The sequence below is a fragment of the Scatophagus argus genome, chromosome 22 (assembly GCF_020382885.2).
Source record: "Scatophagus argus isolate fScaArg1 chromosome 22, fScaArg1.pri, whole genome shotgun sequence".
Classification (NCBI taxonomy): Eukaryota; Metazoa; Chordata; class Actinopteri; family Scatophagidae; genus Scatophagus; species Scatophagus argus.
The window spans coordinates 15472190-15493278 of record NC_058514.1 but is presented as its reverse complement, the minus strand read 5'-3'; the positions used below and the strand labels follow the sequence as shown (position 1 = coordinate 15493278).

The 21089-nt window shown below is 42.0% G+C and overlaps 1 protein-coding gene and 1 pseudogene across 1 annotated transcript in view; both read right to left on the bottom strand.

The window, feature by feature from the left end:
- The window catches only part of chst11 (carbohydrate (chondroitin 4) sulfotransferase 11), a 76111-nt gene extending 65684 nt beyond the window's left edge, over nucleotides 1–10427 (bottom strand). Inside the window, exon 1 of the mRNA XM_046379265.1 lies at nucleotides 10213–10427. Coding sequence (XP_046235221.1) covers nucleotides 10213–10330 — 118 coding nt within the window. The 5' untranslated portion in view covers nucleotides 10331–10427. The remainder of the gene's footprint in view (nucleotides 1–10212) is intronic.
- A 2010-nt stretch (nucleotides 10428–12437) lies between these two features.
- LOC124054094 lies at nucleotides 12438–19978 on the bottom strand (annotated as a pseudogene).
- Between the last annotated feature and the right edge of the window lie 1111 nt (nucleotides 19979–21089).

Sequence of the window (21089 nt, the reverse complement as noted above, 5' to 3'; positions counted from 1 at the left end):
AGATAAAAAAGAATGATACAGTCTGATGCAGTTCATATAATCTCAGACACTGGCTGATTTCACAGGCTGAGAAATACCCCTGAAACCAGTAAAATAACCTTTCAATGTAATACTGGTGACAATCCCCTTAAAGGAAAAAAATACGTCTCAAATCAATTTGGATTTAACTGATTTTATTCTCATAGATACAGGAAATCTCTAACTGAAGTAGAACAAGATGTGGCGGATTGAAATAAAGTTGGTCCACTGAAATAGTTCATTGCAGCCCTTTATCACGAAATCTCTCCTAAAATGGTCAGAAAACCGAAGGTCGATGACACGTAGCAGTGTTTAAAGAGTATCCTTGGGTGGATTATTCCTTTTCTTTTGTGAAAAGAATGAATCACAATCCAGGGGGAGACTGAGGGAAGAAGAGGAGGTGGTGGTGGAGGAGGAGGAGTGGAAAATCCCTCCTAGTTGTTCAGTAAAGTGTCCCAGTAGCTGGTGTAGAGCAGTCAAGTTTAAATGTTCCTCTCCCAGCCGTTAAATGAGACACGGCTCAGCCCTCCTCCACTTAATTAAAGCCATGATTCACTTCTCTTACGCCATACAGTCTACAGTACATCTGGCAGCTGAGGACACCAACACACACTGTCACCCTTTTTCTTTTAACACCCACACTATACACTGTTTTGGGTTGACTTTCAAAGAGCTGAATGCCTCACTATACCCACTTATTTTCCTTAATTCCTAAATCGATGCATTGACATTCACAAAGACAAGGATTACAGTCACACACACACAAACTCACACACACACTTGTTGCCTTATCCTCTGGTGGCAAATCTGTCACATTTTGGGTTTACTGCATGCCCTGTTGGACATCCTGCACTTCTCCAAACACACACATTCTCCCCTGGCTCCTTGCACTCCAGAGGTAAACACTGACTGGTCTGAGAACCGCTCTGTCACCACCTAAAAATGCCCCCTACTCCCTCCTGTTCTGCTGTTATTAATGCCCAAATGTGGCTAACGCGCGACACTTGCTCTCTCAACTTATTGCTCGGGGCTAAAACCTAACAACCAAATCAATATTTATCGGTGGAAGTGGTGTGATTACATTCCTATTTGTGTCTGCTGCTGCTACTGTTGTTTAGGGCCGGCAGACTAGCAGGAGCAGCCATGCATAATGACCATAGGGAACCATTCCACTCCCACAATACACTTATCAACATGCCAGTACTCAGTGCGCTCACACACACATACACACACAGGGGTGCAGCTCGGTACATCAAGATCCTCCGACATGATATCATACCGGAAAACCCTCACCCAAAACTTATGCACATCATTTAGCACATCTGTTATCTGATATTACACATGATGATATGGTTTCATGATCTTATATTTTCATAATAATGAATGTCTGAGTTCACATTAGTGAGTAATTTTCTTTATTTTATACTGGTGTTGTGGTACACTGCTTCAAACATTAAGAGGAATTTTGTTCCTTTTTAGGTGCAACAATACATTTATGTTACACCTTTCAAAACGATTAATTTCTGTCCCATCAAAAAAAAACAAAAAAAAAACATATCAAAATATATCATTTTGGCAATGTAGTGGCTTCTTGTGTGTCATGTGACCTAACTGAGACTCATTTCTCATTAACATTGTTGGTTTGTGTGGTCTCCATGAGTGAATCCCTTGGTGACACTGATTCTGCTGAAAATTAGTAATTTTCATTTGTGCTGTTATCTGTACATTTCATCAACCAGGCTGTCTGGTAGGAAATCTGCTCTGCTCACAGGATGTAATAAATCAATACCAATCTGTGGAATGTTAGACCGTTTCCTCAGTAGCAAATAGCAAGCACTGCTACCCTCCATTAAATAGAATAGTATGTCTTAAAAGTTTGCAGTCTCATTGTTTGACTTCTGGTTAAAACTCACACTTGTGTAGTTGCCTTTTGAAGATACTGGCTCTTCCCTGCATCCACTTTAGATTGGAGACTCCATTAAGTACTGACCCTTTTCCTCCCAATAACAGAAACCCTTTTCCTCTGCATGTGCACGCACACACACACAAAGTCAACCACAGACAGGACAGATGTCAGTGTGGAACATGGAAGTCTGACAGATGGTAACCATGTTTCAGTTTACTGCTGTACAAGCTTTAAACCTGCTACACACACACACACACACACACACAGTTTTAGGATCAGCCCAGTCACAATAAAAAAAAATAATACTCTAAATATGTAAAACAGCCATTTCGTTATTATATGAAACAGATTAGAATTTTATAGCAGGATCCCCTCTTTGCCTTTGGCAAACCAACTGAACACGAAGCAAATGGATACCTGTCAAAACATGTATTTAACAACCCGATCAACCTGAGACACATTTTACGATGTGTGGCAGGCAGATGTTGAGGCGCAGACAAACCTGCTGACGCAGACATTTCCTATCATTAAAGTCCCCGTCTCTGATTCATGGGAGGATGAAGTAAATGATCCTCGGGGATTGAGAGAAACCCCCAAAACATCTGGGAGACTGCCATTTGTTAAACACAGACATCTGAGCTGGAACATGACGTACCGTTCACCCATTTGTGTTTCAGGACATACAAATCATGCATACAGTCTAACAACCCTATCTGATATAGTTTGGTTGCAGTCACAGACTCCTATAGCTTGACATCCGATCAGGAGGATCACAGACACGGCTGGCTGCTGTTCTCCAGACGCACAGAGGTATTTCAGAGGGGAAAGAGGGCGGGGTGATGACGGTTTTCCCATGTGCAACGCTACCGGTATGTGTCTGCAATGAGGGATTGGTTGAGTGTGTGTGTGTGTGTGTGTGTGTGTGTGCATGTATCCCAGCAGTTGAGGGGACAGAAATCTGTTCACGCAGTCACGTTGTGATGACCCACCTTATTTATGGGAACAAAATGCAAGTCCCCACAATGTAAATCATTAAATATTAGGGTGAAGAGTTGCTTTAAGGTTAGGTTGAGGTTAGGGTTAGGTTAAGGTAAGACTTAGGATTAGGCAAGTCATGTTTATCGTTATGGTCATGTGGTGGTTAAGCCTCCGGGAAATGAATGTAAGTCTATATAATGTCCCCAAAAGAGACTGAATCACAACTCTGAGTGTGTGTGTGTGTGTGTGTGTGTGTTTTGCGCATGTGTGTTAATCCCTTCAGGCAGGGAAGCCTTGCTGATGACACGCAGATGAAGTTGTCAGGGATGCAGAGCTGAAGGCGGATAGATGCAGATCTACACACCACACACACACAGACACACACACCACGCACTGACCCTTTTCCACTCTGAAGGGCAGACAGTGTCTGTCTATTGCTTCTATTATTGCAGAATAAGACTCTTTGTTGTTCAGAGCTATGGTAATGTCTCAGTGTTTCTGTTAATGACTTGAGCTGTGTGTGTGTGTGTTAGCATGGGTGTGTGTTCTATTTTTATATTTACAAGGACAAAAGTGTCCTCGGGAGGCTAGAAAAATATGGAAATCATTTGGTCCAGGCTAGAATCTTTCACTTCTTTAAGTCTTAATCCAGGTCCCTAAAAAGTGTGTCTGTGTGTGTGTGTGTGTGTGTGTGTGTGCGCGTGCATGGCATGCGTATGTGGGAGTTCATGTGTCTTCCTTTGTGGCAGCCCTTTCATCGCCTCTCTAATGAAGCCCAGACGCTCGTGCAGATGGTCATCAACTCAGTGTAGTAAATGAGGAGTCCTTAGCATCGGCCTCCGGCTGCTGCCTGTCCCAAAGTCCAGACGGCAGAATGGTACAGTCGGTCTGCTCTGAATTACTCAGGGAGAGACATCCAGGAGGGCATTTAAACAGAAGAAGATGCTGCATGATCTGACGCCAGAGTCTGTCCTGCTTTTTGAGATTTTAGACCGACTGCAGTAGTCTGTGCAAAGGAGTTCAAATAATTCATTTCTTTCTTCTTTCTTACTTTATTTACTTTATTAATCCCAAGCTGGGAAATTACTTCTCTGAATTTAACCCATCACTGATTGAAACACACACACATGTAACGTTCAGTGAAACACACAGGAGCAGTGGGCTGCAACTATCAAGCACCCGGGGAGCAAATTGGGGGTTAAGTGCCTTCACATCAGTTGGCTAATGGGAGGAGGGCATTATTCATCACTCCACCACATCCAAATCTTTCCTGCCCGTGTGCATTAAGTATGGAGCCAGAACCTCAAGAGGGTCAGTCTAGCTAGTAGGAAGCAATGAGAGACAGCAAGTCCGGCTCTGTGCAGAGATCGGAACTAGCACATCTGAAGTTCCCCAACTAACATGTTTTATCTTATCACAGAAATGTAAATTTGATTTTGATATTGTTGGCTAGCATTAAAATGATGATTGTCTGGGCAGACTGACTGGACAAGGTGAAAACCTATACAAATCTGGTCAAATTAAAGCTGTCATGTCTGTTGGTGCTACTTGTTGTTCCCTCCAGTGATATCCTGGGAAACAGAATGGGTTACTGTATGTGTGGCAGCTAATCTGGGATGCTATGGGATACAGTAGGCGATCGACCCCTCCCCCTCAGTGTTGGGATGTTTGATCTGGGATTTAGAGCTGGGCAGGAAAACGGCAGTAGCACTAAGATCACACAAACAGGACGTCCGGGATACACTCTCACAATACACACACACACACACACACACAGAGCCAGAGGAGTGTGCTGGGTCACAGGACAATGACTGGGACTGGAAGACGGGTGAGCACAAACACACCCATTAGCCTGACTGCAATCGCAGACACAAACACAAGGTATAGCTATCTCGTTTCATCTCTCTGGGTCATTCTTCTCTTAGTGGCCCAAACACCAAAATTCTAACTGAGGAGAACAGCCCTTTAATACAAAACAAACATGAGGAACAGCAAACAGTTTTACAGAGCCAAAAAATCTTTAATAGAAAATTAGGAAAACAGATTAACTGTGAGCAGAGGTCATCTACACTTACTTTAATTTGAAACTTTCCTGGTTCCATCACACCAGGATTTACAACAGCAATAGATTTGCTCATCGAGGTAAAGTAAGCCTCTGTTGAACTTTCAGGTAGAGTTGGACTGTGAATTCTGAGATGGGAATTTGCACCTTTAACTGAATACAAAACTGCTTTCACAGCTGACTGAGTAGCAAATGGAGCTCATCTGAGCTGCAATGTGATGGTCTTAGGAAGTAAAAAAAAAAAAAGATCTTCTAACAGAGCTGAAATATGCAATTCACCAGAAAAATTATCAGTAATATCTACCTCCCATCGCTGGGCCCTCATTTTAACCTTGTTCTTCAGAAGATAACTGCATTTTTTTATGTACAGATTTAGGACTCATAAGTTCAGTTCATTTATAAATGCAAATGCTGGGCAAAAAAGATTTCAGTTAAATGAAATCCACCAATTTGTCAGCAGGGGTTTATGACCTTGCTCTCTAGGAACATGATTGGGATTGTTCTTTTTATCTTTTACAGATTCACGGCAGCCTCGGATCCCTTTCACACTGGCCAGAAAGCTACTAACACCTGACTTTTGTCTTCAACAGGGAAAAGTACAACTGGCATTCATTCTAAGGTCAAATGACTGTGAAAAGGGCTTTAGTCTGCAGTTACACACTACCAAGTATGTTCACCAATTTCATTATTACTGTGATTGTACAGTTTAATTAATAAATGGTGTATTTTGTTGAAATGAAAATGTCCAAGGAAATATTGGGGCAGGAAGGTTCAAGGACAAGAGCCCACTCCTCTCAGATTATGGGCTCACACGTTTGAGGACAGTGACCCCGGCGACTCAGCAGTCTCTGCTCCACAGTATCATTTACAGCTGACTCTACAACCACAAACCAATGAAGGTGAGGAATTTTGACTTTCCTGTAGAAATTCCTGGCAGGAATATTTCATTCTTTCCCAAGACTTTCCCATTCCTTGCTTCAAAGCAGCTAGCTTTGTTACCTTTGTTTAACCATTTTCGCGAGGAAATATCTCCTTCACACACATAGTCACACGTGAATAGGTGACTTTGAGGCTTGGATGCACAAGCAGGTTACACCTAACAGTCTGAAAAAAAAACTGAACACAGCTGCCATCTCAGCACACACACACACACACACACACACACACACAGAATCCAAAATTACCTCAGAGCCCCTTCTCAAAGAAGCCAAACAAGCAGCCAACAGAACAAACTGCCTTATTAGCCACGCTGATCTCGGCAGCTACAATGCCTTTAAAGGAGCAGCAGAGACTCAGACGGATGAGGCACACTAGATCTGTCACAGGCACAAAGTAACCTGAGGCTCAAAATGAATTCAGAGAGACAGGACCAAGGTGGAAGGGCACAGGTCCCTGCTCACGGCTGTCAGCGAGCAGAGGCTAAACTAAGCCAGCCAGCCCTTTTGGCTCAAATGTAACAACAGGCATGACAACCCCCATTTGGTACAAATGACCTACCAGTATGTTTCACTCACCAGACCGTTTGTGTGTCCGTGTGTGTCTGCAGCATTGTATACTGTACTGAAATTCTATTGTGGAGTGGGATTTGCTTTGAAAACCCCACACAAGGTCACGGGCAACTTTTGAGGACTTTGGCCAATTAGCTTTGTATTAACACATCTGTTCACCCAAATCACTTCCCTCTTGTAATGCCAATCAATGCAGCGAGTTCTGACTTGTTAAATTCCTGACTATGGGACTTCTACCTCCATCCCAACACAAACAGTGTTGGCTAATTACTTGAAAACATCATTTAATGTGTCAACATTTTTATTTGTTAAATAGTGTGACCAGCATAGAAGAAATTCAATTTAGCTGCATTATATTTGGATGACAAATCTCATAGACAGAGATAGAAACTGAAAATTTTCTTCTTGGCTAAATACCACTAGGAATAAGTGGACAAACAGCAATGTTTAACAGAGTTGGCATATTCTTTTAACACACAGGCACGAATAGCCTAACTGGACACTGTGCATGAGAACTGGCTTAAATAATGTTATCAGTACTTACATGCTTTCTGTCTGCCCTGGCTAAGACTGGCAGTACAGTCCAAACTAAATCTAATTTGGCGTGCTCTCAAACTGCTGCTGAATACAGCACTGCAGGCTGCTGCCAGTCTACTTCAGGTCTGTTCGTTCTCTGGAGTCCACGCCAGATGGAGGAGCTTGTGGGAGCAGCAAAGATGAGAAGTGGAGTCTTAGAATTTAAAAATGTATTTTCACACTCTCACTCGAGCCAAATGTGGCGTTTTTCTCTGGTCCTAAATCTGACTTTTTGAAGTATGAACACATCAAATCCAAGTCTTTAAGCCTTTCTCTCTGTGTCTCTCTCGTCTTATTTAAGACCACAGTGTGTGATACCACAGTTGCCCACCCCCCACCCCCCTTCTGTCTCTTTTACAAGAGGTCACGACCCCACGGGTCCTGGAAGAGAGGTGAGAGTTTACATTGGGAGGCCAGATGGGATTCCCAGGCCTGCTAAACATGCCTGAAGCAGGGAGACGCTTGCCTGAAACTTTATCTGATGGACTACAATGGTGCTGGCATGTGTGTGTGTGTGTGAGAGAGAGACAGAGAGAGAGGAAGAGAGTGGGAAGAAACTGGAGTGAAAATGGAAATAAAAACAAGATAACGATGTACAAAAGAGAGATGAAGTCATTTCAGAAAGAAGGTAAACAGATTTAGACAGAGATAAGAAGACGGGTTGTAGAGGAAGTCAACAATACTGACACAAACACTCACTAGAATCTGCCTCACCTGTGTAATTATGCATAAACACACACTGCAGCATTAAAACACCTACCGCCACTCCTGCACAAACATACTGCTTTACACATCTCCTCTTCAATCAGAGCGTCCTGAACGCAGCGCTCTGTCATCATCACAACAAAATAGAACATCCACTTTGTGACCTTTGTGTGTGCGTGTGTGTGTGTGTGTGTCAGGCAGAAGATGATGCAATGCCTGCGGGGATTGGCACAACTGTGAGAGTGACATCCAGGGGTCTTTGACCAGGATTTAATGGAGTCTTGGTTCAATTTTTACAATCAATTCTCTCTCCGAAAGCTCATTTAATGATGTACAGTACAGGAGAGGTCTCACTCTGTTCAATGTTCCTGCTGCAGAATACAATTATGTCATTCTTATCTAAATTAATTCCTGACTACAGGCCCCTCTCAGATGGGTGTTTCATCCAAATTACGTCTTGGGGCGTATAGTCACGTGGTGAGAGTTCTACATCCGTCTCATTGCAATGGAAGTCAATTTTCAGTGATTACAGTAATGGAAATTCAACATCTTTTTCATGTTACCTGGGATAAATCATCACTGTGCAGCAGTCAAGGGGCCTGTTCCTTTGTTAGAGGGAAGTTCAAAGGAAAACTGGATTTAAATGTAATTTTTTGAATGTTGTGAGCACCACAAATTAAATGCAATTTGTCTTGATTTTAGTGGGCTGCAATGGGAAATCTCAGGAGCCTCAGCAGATAAAACCCACAGCAAATTTGAACTGACCCTCTAACTGTAACACTCTTTGGCATCTTGATTAACTAGCCCTAAATTTAACTAATGTCTTGGTGTGGGAAATAATAACAATACTTTGCTACATGTTGATTTTTTTTTTTAAATTAAGGCCAGGAGAAAAGAAACTAGGTTATGAGGGGAAGGGTGGATTTATCACATACAGCGTTGGGATTAAAACTAATGTCAAGGACACAGAAGAAGTAAATGATCTGTTTAGCAGCTGCCTCTGATCAAATCCTTTCCACACGCCGATTCAGTAATTCAGCTATATTCTTACACAAAGAGTATTACAGTAGAGTCATACCATGGCAGTTTAACTCACTATAGGTTCACTGAAGTGGCGCATCATGGTGATTTTCCTTGTGGAGATTAGAAATATGCTGCTGCCTGCAGCAACACCGGTGACTCACACCTGTGGAGCTGGTGGATCTAGAGGAAAATGCCTCCTCCTGCTCAGAGATGTGACAGCATGTCTGCTTTGCTTTCATGCTGCTGTGGGTGATGGTTCTGTATGCTTCTGCTTGCTGGCTCATGTTTTATCACTCCTTCACACCGGCAGCCCCATCATAACCCTAACCCTAACCCACTGCTTTCACATCGTTAGACTGATACACAGTCGTGTATGCCCTCTGTCGCGGGTCCACTTACCCCGGCACTGGATACTGGAGCATTGATCCTGCACTAAATTTTAGAGAGTGCAACCTGAAGTATAACAGGAGACTGAACCTCGCAGAAATCCATCATCAGCAGCATCGTGGGATTAAATGATTCAGTTTCTGTTCATCGAAAGCAAATGCCCAATTATTTTTCTTTTGCACCGCACAGTAAAGCTGTTGTACTGTAGGTCAGCAGCGATACGTGTGGGTGCGCTCCCCCTTTACGCGTCTGAACGCAGGGTTCGTTGATTTTGACGCACAGAGGCACTGTTGTACATCGCGCTAATATCACCTCCAGGGGCGTTGATGAATTAAAAGACAGGTCTAGGAAAGCAAGATATAAAATCTGCCCCCAGAACCACCGCTGGCATGGAGAAGATTATCTTTACTGTATGCGATTAATTATTTAACCGGTCTCTGGGGCGCACAGATTAGAGAGTACATCGAGCCTAAATGCTCCCTAAAGGTTTTATTTCATTTTTAAATATGGTATACAAATTGATTTCCCCTTTGCTCTCGACCCAGATGATAAGATTTTATAAGTGGTTCAAACTAAGACACTTTGCCAAACCCCACTGCCGCCCGTGCACCGATTCCTATTGCCAAGCCACGTTTCCGGAGACAAAAAAAACCCTCCCATACCATCTCCATGCCACTTGTCAGCGGAGCGGAAGCGAGCGAACAGCGACTGGTTGCACACCAGCGCACAAAGCCTCCACTTCCACCAAGAAAGGATCTCTCAACAAAAGCCGGACAAAAGCGCAGCAAGACAATCAATCCGGAGCACTGAAACTGTGCCACACAAAAGACTGATTCAAGACAGCGTGCTCCCGCTGGATGATTTGTGCGTTTACATGGCACAAGTATCAGTTATTTATCTTCTGTGTTACTGTAGGCTACATCCTGAATAAATCGTCGGGTCAACATGCCAACAGGCTGCCATACAAGAAGACATACATCAACACGCAAACACGCACAGCTAAACACACACACACGCGTCCGAGAGAGAAGAGGGGAGGGAGATCCTACCTGGTTGGAACATACTTTGGAAATAAAAGATGACCAGAATAAAGGATCCCAAACAGGTGGCAAATACCATCCGGCATATCCTGCTCATCCTCATCAGTTCGCTCAGAGTCTGTTTCATGACGGGACGGAGAAGCTGGAGGCTGCCGCTCGCTTTGAGAGGGAATGAAGGGCCGGTCTGTGGGAAGCTCCGGGGCTCTGGTGGTACTGATGAGGATTGTCTGCCGGTCAATGAGCTGAACACATCCAACACGGAGCGTACCACTGCTGGGCTGTTGGAGGGGAGGGGAGGGGGGGCAGAGACGGAGTGATGGCACCCCCGCTCGGACGGAATGAGCGCGTCCAGATGTGCAGTTCTATCCAAGAGCATCACATTAAAGCCTGTTGTCGAACCATTTCCATCCATTCGGAGAAAACTCCCTGTAGTTTTACAATCATGCTTTTGCACAGAGCAGTGGTTCATTTACTCAAGCACTGCTGCACCTAAATACAGTTTGGAGGTAGGCTTCTTTTGACTTGAGTACAGTGGCAGAAGTATTCACAAGTATCTTATTATTAATTTACAGTGAAAAACGAGTTTAGTCAAAGTTTTTAGCAAAAGTATTGCTAGTTTTTAAAATTTGTGAGTCTGTGTTACTTTATTGTATCGTGATTACGGGTTTGTTAATGAGTAAGTAAGGTATTTATAACGGTTGACATATCTGTGGTATTAGTCCTTTTAGGGTTATAGCACACAGCACAAGTAAAAGTAAAAACAATAGCACTTATAGACGCAGTAGCAGTAGTTGCAGACATTATGTTATTGCAATATGTTTTGCCACATGTCTTGTCTTTATGTCACTTTTATTTAATTTTTATTTTGCTGTGGTGGTGACAAAACGCACGGAGTGTTGCTTCTCTATCCACATACAGCTACAGTGCCATCTAGTGGCGTTACAGCACCCACTGCACAGGGGTCAGGTGAAGGCCCTGAACACTGTCCAAGAGAGGCAGGCAGTGATAGATAGACCTCTGTGCTGCATCTTAACCTTGCTGCGAGCCCTGCACAAAGTCATCGAAGCTGCTTTGCTCTGATCAAATTATGCTCTAATGGTATTTTCAGGCACACGCCAAAAGAGACACTCCAGTGCACTTTTTCTAATTAGGATATCTGTCTTACTTACACAAGCAGGTCTATCAGGGAGAGAGTCAGAAGGTGGTCTAGAGGATAACCTCGGAAAATTTGCATCCGATTGTTTCAGCGCTCAGCAAGCAACAACACAATGCACGGCAATACAGGCATTAACATGGAACGGACGGAAACCTCTGCACTTGTGACAAGCTGCAAGATCCCAGCAGAATGAAAATGATGCCCTTGCATGGAGCCATGTCGTACGCTCACGGATGTACAGTTTCTGAATTAAATGCAGAATGTAGAGCAGAGGTAGCTAGAAGAACATGGAGGGTCAGCTGCATGCTTTTAAGAAATATCTGCACGTCGGACCCTGCGTTTATTTGTACTTCACTTAATGATCAGCATGAATATTCAACAGTTGTTTTAAGACAGTTGCTATGCTTTGCGACGCTGAATCAGATAGTGAATATAAAAGAGGAAATGCGAGCAAGGCAGTGCATCAGGAGCTCTGGCCTAATGTCTCAATAAAGACACCATATGCATCAATTAAAGCAAGAGCATTTGCCGATAAACACAATTAATTTGGGTAACTCCATAATCCCCGTCGAGTTCATTACATGAAATTGAGGCTGTAAAACCCCTGAGGCTTGTGCCATAGCAATAAAAACACAGAATATAAGCCTGAGCTTTCATGCCGTGTAAATGTATCAAATCCCTGAGACTTATCACTCTCCTGCAGCTTTTAAAAACTCAGTCATATTTAAGCTTATGGGACTTTCAAAGGCAGAACTTTAAGGAGCATCTCATCTTACTTAAAGCCATAAAAATGCATCGGTGGTACTGTTTGTTTCGTTTTATGCTTGAAGCAAACAGTTCATAAAAAATTCAACAAACCTAAAAAAGCAGCACAGACGCAAACACACACAAAACAAGAAGTGTGTCAGCAGCAGAGCGTCAGTCCTCGCCTGCCTGTCTGTCCGGCTTCAGGTGAAGACGTCATTGGATGGTCAATTGGCCATCCTGCTGCTATCACTCTTTGAGGTTATTGCATGCCCTTCCCTGCTGTCGTTTCCTGATGTTATAGGCAACTGTGACTGACAGCAGGTGGCTAACCTCAGCAGTTTCCCCTCATCATCAAGGCCTCAGGCATACGCTGGGTTTGGGTCAATGAGCTGAGGACCTAAGCAGCAGAGAGAGTCATTGTATGTTAACACCTGCAACTGTACTAACCCACAAAAGTTGAGAATGTGAAGAAAAGTTACTTTTTTAGAAGGAGCTACAAGTTTGAAATCTGAGACCAGATCTCTGAGCCCTAACATGTAAAATATGCCTTTAATAAAAGGGTCATAATTACAAATCCTCTTTCCCTCAAAGTAATCAGTTTACCTCATCAGTCAGTCAGGGAAGGATCTATGGTTAGCCATTACACAATATCTCCAAACCCTTTATCAGCTGACATTGGTAGGACCACTGACCTCTATTTAACACTCCATTGAATGCCTTAATAATTAAGTTTCAAGTGTTAACCCACTCTTGTACCATGGGGTCAGTTTCCACAGAGATAGACTGTGAGTGACGAGGTTTATTAAATATTGTCGATGAATAATTCAGGCAGGCAGCACTCAGTGCAGGAAACTCATTTAAATTTGCTGGTCTGGCATTGACCCCAGACAGCAGAGCTTTTCCAAGGACTGAACATGGTAATATCTCAAACTGGCCTCTCAGCACAGAGTGTGAGAGCACATCAAGTAGGTGAGAGCGAATTAATATGATTGCCAGGGAAAATATCAATAGGTGTCAAAAGCAGCAGGGAGCCATTTTCTACCTTAATAGCCATCAAAGTCATATTCTTCTGAAGTAGTGTGGAAAAAGGGATGCTGACCTGGGCTGACCCTGGGTGGATGCCCACTGTGGCTGCAGCTGTCGTTTAGCAAGACCACATTTCATTGCTGCGATGAAGCCTTGGAGAATCTCTCCAGCGTTGGGTCCCATGACATGGAGACCAACCACATGCTCCTATTGAGACAAAGCAGCGTTGTAGTATGTCAACCTAAGGTAGAGCGATAGGTTATTGATGTCACGTTAGGCTCAAAGACTCAAGCCTGCTTCCATCACCTGTGAGTCATTTCTAAACTCAGTATAAAATCCCCAATTTTAAACGTGAGTCCAAGTCTAAATGGATTCCAAATCTCTTGGTTTGTGTTGCAAAGATCACATCCATCTCGAATCCCAGTTCCTATGTTATCGAGTATAAACCCAAATGTGAGCCACCATGGTATTGTCTGAGTCCTAGTTACGGTGCAAGAGTTTGGCTTAATCAAGTCTGAGCCTGAATCCAAATCCCCAAGTTCCTATCTGAACCCGAGGCCAGCAGTGTCCAAGCTCTTCAGCATGCGAGTCAAAGTCAGTCCGCTCTTGTTCATATTATATAGTCGCTCTTCTGTGTCACTGAGGTCACGAATTCCTAATCCTTCATGTGTAAGTACTAGCCACATATCTAGCAAGTTCTCACTGAGTCATCATTGAGTGTAATATCCAAATTAAGGTCCAGCTCCTCAATGAGTTTGTCACTTAGAAAAATAATGTCTGAATACAGTCCCAAGTCCCGAGTTCTCAAGACTGAACCAAATTCCAAGCCCCTAATGTCCAGAACAAGTCTATTCCCCACATTACAGTCATGACCTTTCAATGGAGGACAAATTCCTCTTTGTGTGCATCTAAATCATATGGTCTTACGGTCCATAAGTGATATCCTCATCACCACGGTGGTCATGTCTTCATGAGTTCTTAACCCTGAATGTAAATCACATTCATGTCCAAGTCACAATTTCTCAATTCTTAAGTCAGAATCACCACTGCTGTGTTGGAGTGGTGTCCCAATTACTCACTATAGGTTAAAAAAACATCACTAAATGCAGTCCCAAGTCCTGGTTCCAAGGCCCTAACAACATGCCTGAGACTAGTTACAGTCGAAGTCATGTCTGAATTGAGTGCAGTCACAGTCTTTGTCTGGTCTCCACCATCGAAGTTCTTCAGTTTGTAAGTCCAATCAAGGTCACTTCTAAATGGAGTCCCTGTCCACTACTTGTGAGTCCAAGTCACCATGACAGTCATATGCACTGAGCTGTCAAGCTTATGAATTTGAGTCATGAGGGTCAGGGGTCAAGCTGAGTTCAAGTTCCTTGAGTGCAGTTCTGAATCTGAGTCTCCAGACTGATTGAAGTTGTCCACACTAGATCAAATCTAAAACCATAAAGATAAATTAATATTAAAAGTCTAGTTTTATTATGTCTGCAGCGTATTTCAATCATGATCACTATCCGCAGACAGGAAAGAAAGCACAACTAAAATGCCTGAGGGAAGGCGGTATAACACAGATACCAAGTCTAAATGAGTAGAGAATATTGATAGGAACACATATCTCCAGCTTGGCAGAGTTTCATTCTGGAATGCATTTATATTGTCGGGTGCCAAGTCAATTGCAGAAAGATCTAAAAATATATCAAGGGGGAGGTGAACTAATGAAGTATGAATGATTGAATAACTTGAGACATTGTGATTAAATATCAAAAAAGGAAAAGAAAAAATATCTCTTTATTTTATAGTTTGTTTGGACATGCTCAATAGCTACACAGCTACCTCATTAGGTGCATCAAATTGGATATGATTAGTTAGGGATACCTAATCATTTGCTGTACTGAATATTATATTATATTATATTATATTATATATTGATATGATGCTATAAAATACTGTGTGATAATATCTAACTTTCCCTGGTTGTTATGCTGTGTGTAAAACAAATGGAATGAAGCATCTAATCTCGTGCCTTTTCTTTTTGTCTTCCCATTCTGAGCCTAGTTCAAAAACAGATGTTTGTGATCCACTCTGTCAGCACTGAAAGTGTCCCATCAAAGGGGGAGACGTCAAAAGCCAATCCCCACCTCTGTCTGCGTGCAACCGAGCAAGCGCATTGGAGAAATGTTTCCTTGCCAGGCCTGTTTTTACTGTTCTATGTGCTTGTGTTATGTACATGTACCTGGCTTTTATGGGCATCCATTCATTTTCTATATCGCTTATCCGTCAGGGGAGCTGGAGCCTATCCCAGCTGACTACGGGCGAGAGGCGGGGTTCACCCTGGACTGGTCGCCAGTCAATCGCAGGGCCAACACACAAAGACAAACAACCACACACTCTCACACTCACACCTAGGGGCAATTTAGAGTAGCCAATTAACCTAATGTGCATGTTTTTGGTATTGTGGGAGGAAGCCGGAGTACCCGGAGAAAACCCACGCAGGCACAGGGAGAACATGCAAACTCCACATAGAAGGGCCCAGACCGGGATTCAAACCTGGAACCCTCTTGCTATGAGGCGACAGTGCTAACCACTGCACCACTGTTGTGAATGAGTGTGTGTGTGTGTGTGTGTTTAAGTGTACCTTCACACTGGTTTCTCCGAATGTTAGAGTGCCTCAGTCCACAGGCAGCACACTTTGAATGAAAAAAAAACGTTATTCAAATCAGCTCAAATCAACTTTACTGTCTCCTGTGCAACAGCTGGCTCACTCACTCACTCAAAAAGACCATCTTGCTTTAAAAAAAATACAACAAAACACAATATAGACTCATATAATAAATAATACATAATAACATAAACTTAGAACATAGAAACTTAGAAACTGACCTCAATCATCATGTAAAAACAATCAGTATAACTATTTCTAAGTGAACAAATCACACAGAAACCAAAGCAATAATTCATTGGTCGATTACTCTGCAACAAGTATTACTCAAAGGCAGACAGTGTACTTGCAGGGGACTATTTTCAGTGGAGGATTAATTCTCATTTGAGCTCAAGTAGGACAGTGTGCATCAAAATAAACTACAATGCCTGTGTGTGTTTATGGTAATGAAAGAACCTGCCACCCAGTGCAACACTGTGGCTCACTAATGTCTTCTCATAGTTTCTGGTCAACAGTGGAGCTCTATAGCACAGAGGAATGAGATACATTAGGCTTTGGGTACAGCCACTACAGTTAGTTTTCATGGGATTTTTACACAGTAAGAAAATTGTAGAGTATTGCGAGTGTTATCCTTAAAGTGGCTTTAACTACTTGCCAGCATAAAGATTCAAGATTCACCTTACTTATCATTATACAACAAAAGACGGTACAGCGAAATTATAGCTGTAGTTTCTTGTGCTACATAACACAAAAAATTCAAGCCCTTTCATGCTCAAAATCAAAGCCGAAAGCAACAATGAAGAGGTTTTAGACTTCAAAAAGAAGGATATTCACTTCAGTCATTTTTTTTCTGTTTAAATAAGGAGTGAGAACAATCACACACTTGCTTCATCATCACAAAACCCGCAGCATTTCAATTACTGCTCACTCAAAAGTTCCAGCACTTGTTCCCATTTTGTCATATTTTGATGACTCGTGGGTATGTTTAAGAGGAAGCAACAGAGCATGTGCATCATAGCTCATGTGTATCATATGCAATATTATTAGTACTTTTGTCACCCCCTATAGGTCAAGTTAAAAATGCTTTGGTAGGTTTCTTCCCAAACATGTCTTGGAGATACAGTATGTACCATGATTTATGATGGTGGCCAAGTTTTTCATCTTACATTGCTGTTTACGCCCAGTCTGACATTGAAAGAGCCATTTCAAAGTTTTTTTCTTTTTAGTTTTAGTTTTTTTATGTTAATTTAGCAAAAGATCTTTCAGGCCTTTTTGCAGACCACACCGAGTTGGACACATGTGTCAAATTTCAGCTCAGTAACACATACAATGTGGGTGTCATGGCCTTTGAAACTTTTCTTTAGCCTCCATTATTAGCACCACCACCTTGGCAATGTTTCTAGTTTATTCCAGCTCATGGCAATTTGGACTGATGCTACAGACTCATAATAATAATAAAGCGAGACTAACGCAGAAGGATACTGCCCTTTGGGAGCTCAAATAATGATTCTTTTTACTGATGTGACACTTAAACTGAGTTACATTTTCCAGTCCAGTGTCCTATTTTACGGCTACACCATTCAATCGAATTAGACAGTCTAGGGTACTTTGTATCTTCTTCTTCAATATATTTGGTATCTTTGGAAACACTGGGCTCTGGACTGCAACTTAAAAGATCTTCTTCTGTGGGGTTGGGGCTGTTTTGGCTTCTGCTCGGGCCTAGCAACAGAAAGAAAATAAATAAATAATGGAATTAATAGGAAGCTAAATAAATACAGAAACTAGTAAAAAAAATTATACATTTATGTCATGTTTTACAACTTAATGCATTTAGTGGCATACTCATTTGTTTACTGAGTCATTTGTTTTTTCAATTTTGATTTTGGCAGTTCAGTCTTCTGCAAGAAGTGAAAAAGTATTGTGCTGACTGTGTCACACAACTTTTTCACTTTAACAGCTTTTATACCTGAAACGGCATCTTTACTGCAGGCACAGACACAAGCAAGATGACATTACAAAGTGACATTTTTGGTTTTGTAATGTAAGTCATACATACATATCTCTGTCTTTATCTTACTCAGTACCTTGATAAGTGATAAAGAAACTCCACCCTGCTAACGATCATGTGGTTCTCTGTCTTCTGTGCCATTTTCTGATCGAAGCCCAGAAGCAGGTCAGGTTGTGACATGACGGTGACAGGCAAGCCCAAGGCCAAACGGGAAACTGGCACACTCCGACCCCTCTGCAGACCCTCCAACAATGAGGGTCCGGCCCATGGAGGGAGGCAGGGAGAGGAGATCCTCACTGGGATGTGAGATAGGGAGTGGACTTGATGTTCAGAGGTTTTGTCTATTTCTGTCCAGGCCGTTCTTTTAACTGAGGTGCATGTGGAAACAGAATCTAATGTCTGAGTTTAAGCTCTCGGTATTCCCAGATACTGAGGTCTGTCTCCTGTCGCAATGATCAGGGTCTCTGCTGTCAGAGGCCTCTTCCTCCCATTCAAGTCTGTCACCTATTGAACAAAAACAAAAAAAATAAACACAGCTTAAACACACCATGGGATATTAGGAGAGAGATAGTTCCTGCCATTTCTATTTCTATGAGCACTTTGCCCTCTGAAGTTTAACTCAACCAGTGAGATAAGTTTTGCCTTTACAGCTTGGGCCAACCGCTACACTGAGTGCTGAAGACTGTGCGGGAGTGAATGCAGTTGTATTAAAGGCCACTCGCTGCTGCCTCCAATACCGAGACAAAGGTTTTTATTCAGCAATTAAGCACAAGAATTCACCAGTTGATGTACTGCAACAATCCACAGACATTTTTGCACACAATCAGGCCATTAAATGTCCGTGCATTCACATGGTCCACAGATGGTCACATTTCCTGCATTGGGAACTTCTGAGTTTTTAAGTCATAAGGCAGAAACAACATAGATGCTACATAGAAATATCCATCCACTGTCAGACGTATGCAATCAAGTTAGGAGAAACACTGAATTAGGGCTTCACTGTTAACAAAGATTCAACAGTAGGGCTACATTTGGCTACATCCTGGTGTCCTCGTGGCCTAAAGCACTGACCATATAGTCACAAAATCACCATAGAGTTTTATTACATGTCACCCTGCTAGCCCACTCACTCCTCAGTTCCTGCTAATTTTCCACTGGGTACCATCTAATAAACAATAAAATGTCTGAAATAATAATGAAAAGTAATAATAAAGGTAAATGTAATGTAGTACATCAATATAACCACACTACATTTTCTACTTCCAGACCTGGACTGTAACAACTGTATCAACTCCAAACTACGAGTCTTCATCTGCTTCTGCTCAGCCTCCACCAGTTCACTCCAGCTATGAGACTCTGATGAAGGAGCAAAGCAAAGCAAACATGGAAAAAAGTCATAATCTCATTTAAAGCTTCAGAATGATCAGAATTAAAATTACCATGTTCTTTCATCCTCCAGCCATATTTTGGAGAGTCTTCAGCAGCTTTTCCCAATAGAGATGCCTGTTGTAGAAATTTCCTGATGCTGTCCATGTTGATAAGGGAGCCTCCCAGTCCTGAAAAGGATAGGAAAACAAAAGACAACAAAGACATCGAAAGGAAAATAAGTGAAAAAAATGGAAAGGAATGGAAAGAAAAGAAGAGAAAGCGGACAAAAGAGGAAAAAAAGAGGGAAAGGAAAGAAAAAAGAAGACAAAGGAAGAATATGACAGTTAAGACAAACCGATTCTAATTAAAAAATATATGATCATCATATTTCAAGCAACAACACACATCAGTATGAGCACAATGTAAGATACCTAACACGTCTACAGGGGAAGAGAAGAGAAGAGAAGAGAAGAGAAGAGAAGAGAAGAGAAGAGAAGAGAAGAGAAGAGATTCATAATCACCACGACTCTTCAGACTTCAGATTCAGTTTAAACACTCACCCCTCTTGGAGCCTCTTGGAGAGGGAGCTACAAGGTCAAGGATCAGCACCTTTTTCCTCAACCCTGCAGCCTCCTAAAGGAGCAAGAGAAGTGTAAAAGCAGAATAAATGAGAGTGTCAGAGTCAGACAGCAAAAGAAAAAGAGGGAAATTAAATATTGAAACGGGTTAAACATATGTCCTTCTCAACAATCCAAGCTCCTACCCCTTCATCTAATTTCCACTCTGCTTCAGAGCTGCTCACAGACCATCCCATTACCATAAAGTCTATTAATATGGTAATTATCTGAGCTGTGTGTGCGCACATTGACCAGATTAGCGGTAATTATGAGGCTGAGGTGGTGGAAGGTCTTCTGACCACTGAGAGTGAAGCACGGTTTACAGCTCGATGCATGCAGAGACACTTCAAACTAAGGAAACAGAACTACAGAAATAAATGGAGAAGTCTGACATCAAATAGCCAGACTTTGAAATACTGGATTATGCAACTAATAATCAGGAAGTTTCATATACTTATATATAACTCATATACCTACTATATGAGTTTATGCTTTGTGTATGACTACTGCCCCCTATGTGCAACTCTCTTCAGAAACAACCTTTCCACTTCCTGTCTTCTCAAACCGCTGCTGTTTCAGTAAAAACATTCAGGAAAACAGCTTAAAAAAACAATATATTTTTCTTCTTACCAGCAGTGCTATTTATCTACACGCTCTTTATGTAATGCTATACATTAACACTGCAGAAAGAAGTGTGCATCGGCTCACATAATAATAATAATAATTAATTATTAATAATAATAATATAATAATAATAAAGGAATTCTGACATGGATGAGAGGCTAGCTAGCTAAGCTAACTAAACTAGCTAAGATTGCAGCTCAACAGAGCAGGATGTAATTAATATTTACATCCCGCCCTGTCACGAGCACGAGCCTCTCGTCCACGAGAAGATGCATGTTTCCTTCTGGGCGCTGAACCGCTGTGGTTTAGTAGAAAGAAAATAGTTCCTGTATGAAACTGCTCACAACTAAGTCTTCGGATTATCTTTAGTAACAGAGTCATGACTTCTAGAAAAATACAACACTGCTGAGTTTTTCAAATGTATTTTATTTTATTTTGTTTCAATTTATTTTGTTTTATTCTATTTATGTTCGGTGCCTTCAGCACCAAAAAGGAAGTGCCACCTTTGCATGCCTGTTGCTGTGGATGATTACTTCATTGTTTTCTGAATAATAGGGCTGCAACTATGCATGGATTTGGCAATTATCCTTGATTAATAAAGAAAACCCAAAATGACATCTTAAGATTTCTTGTTTTGTCTGACTAATAGTCTAAAATCAGCAGTTGTATCAACTTCCATATAAT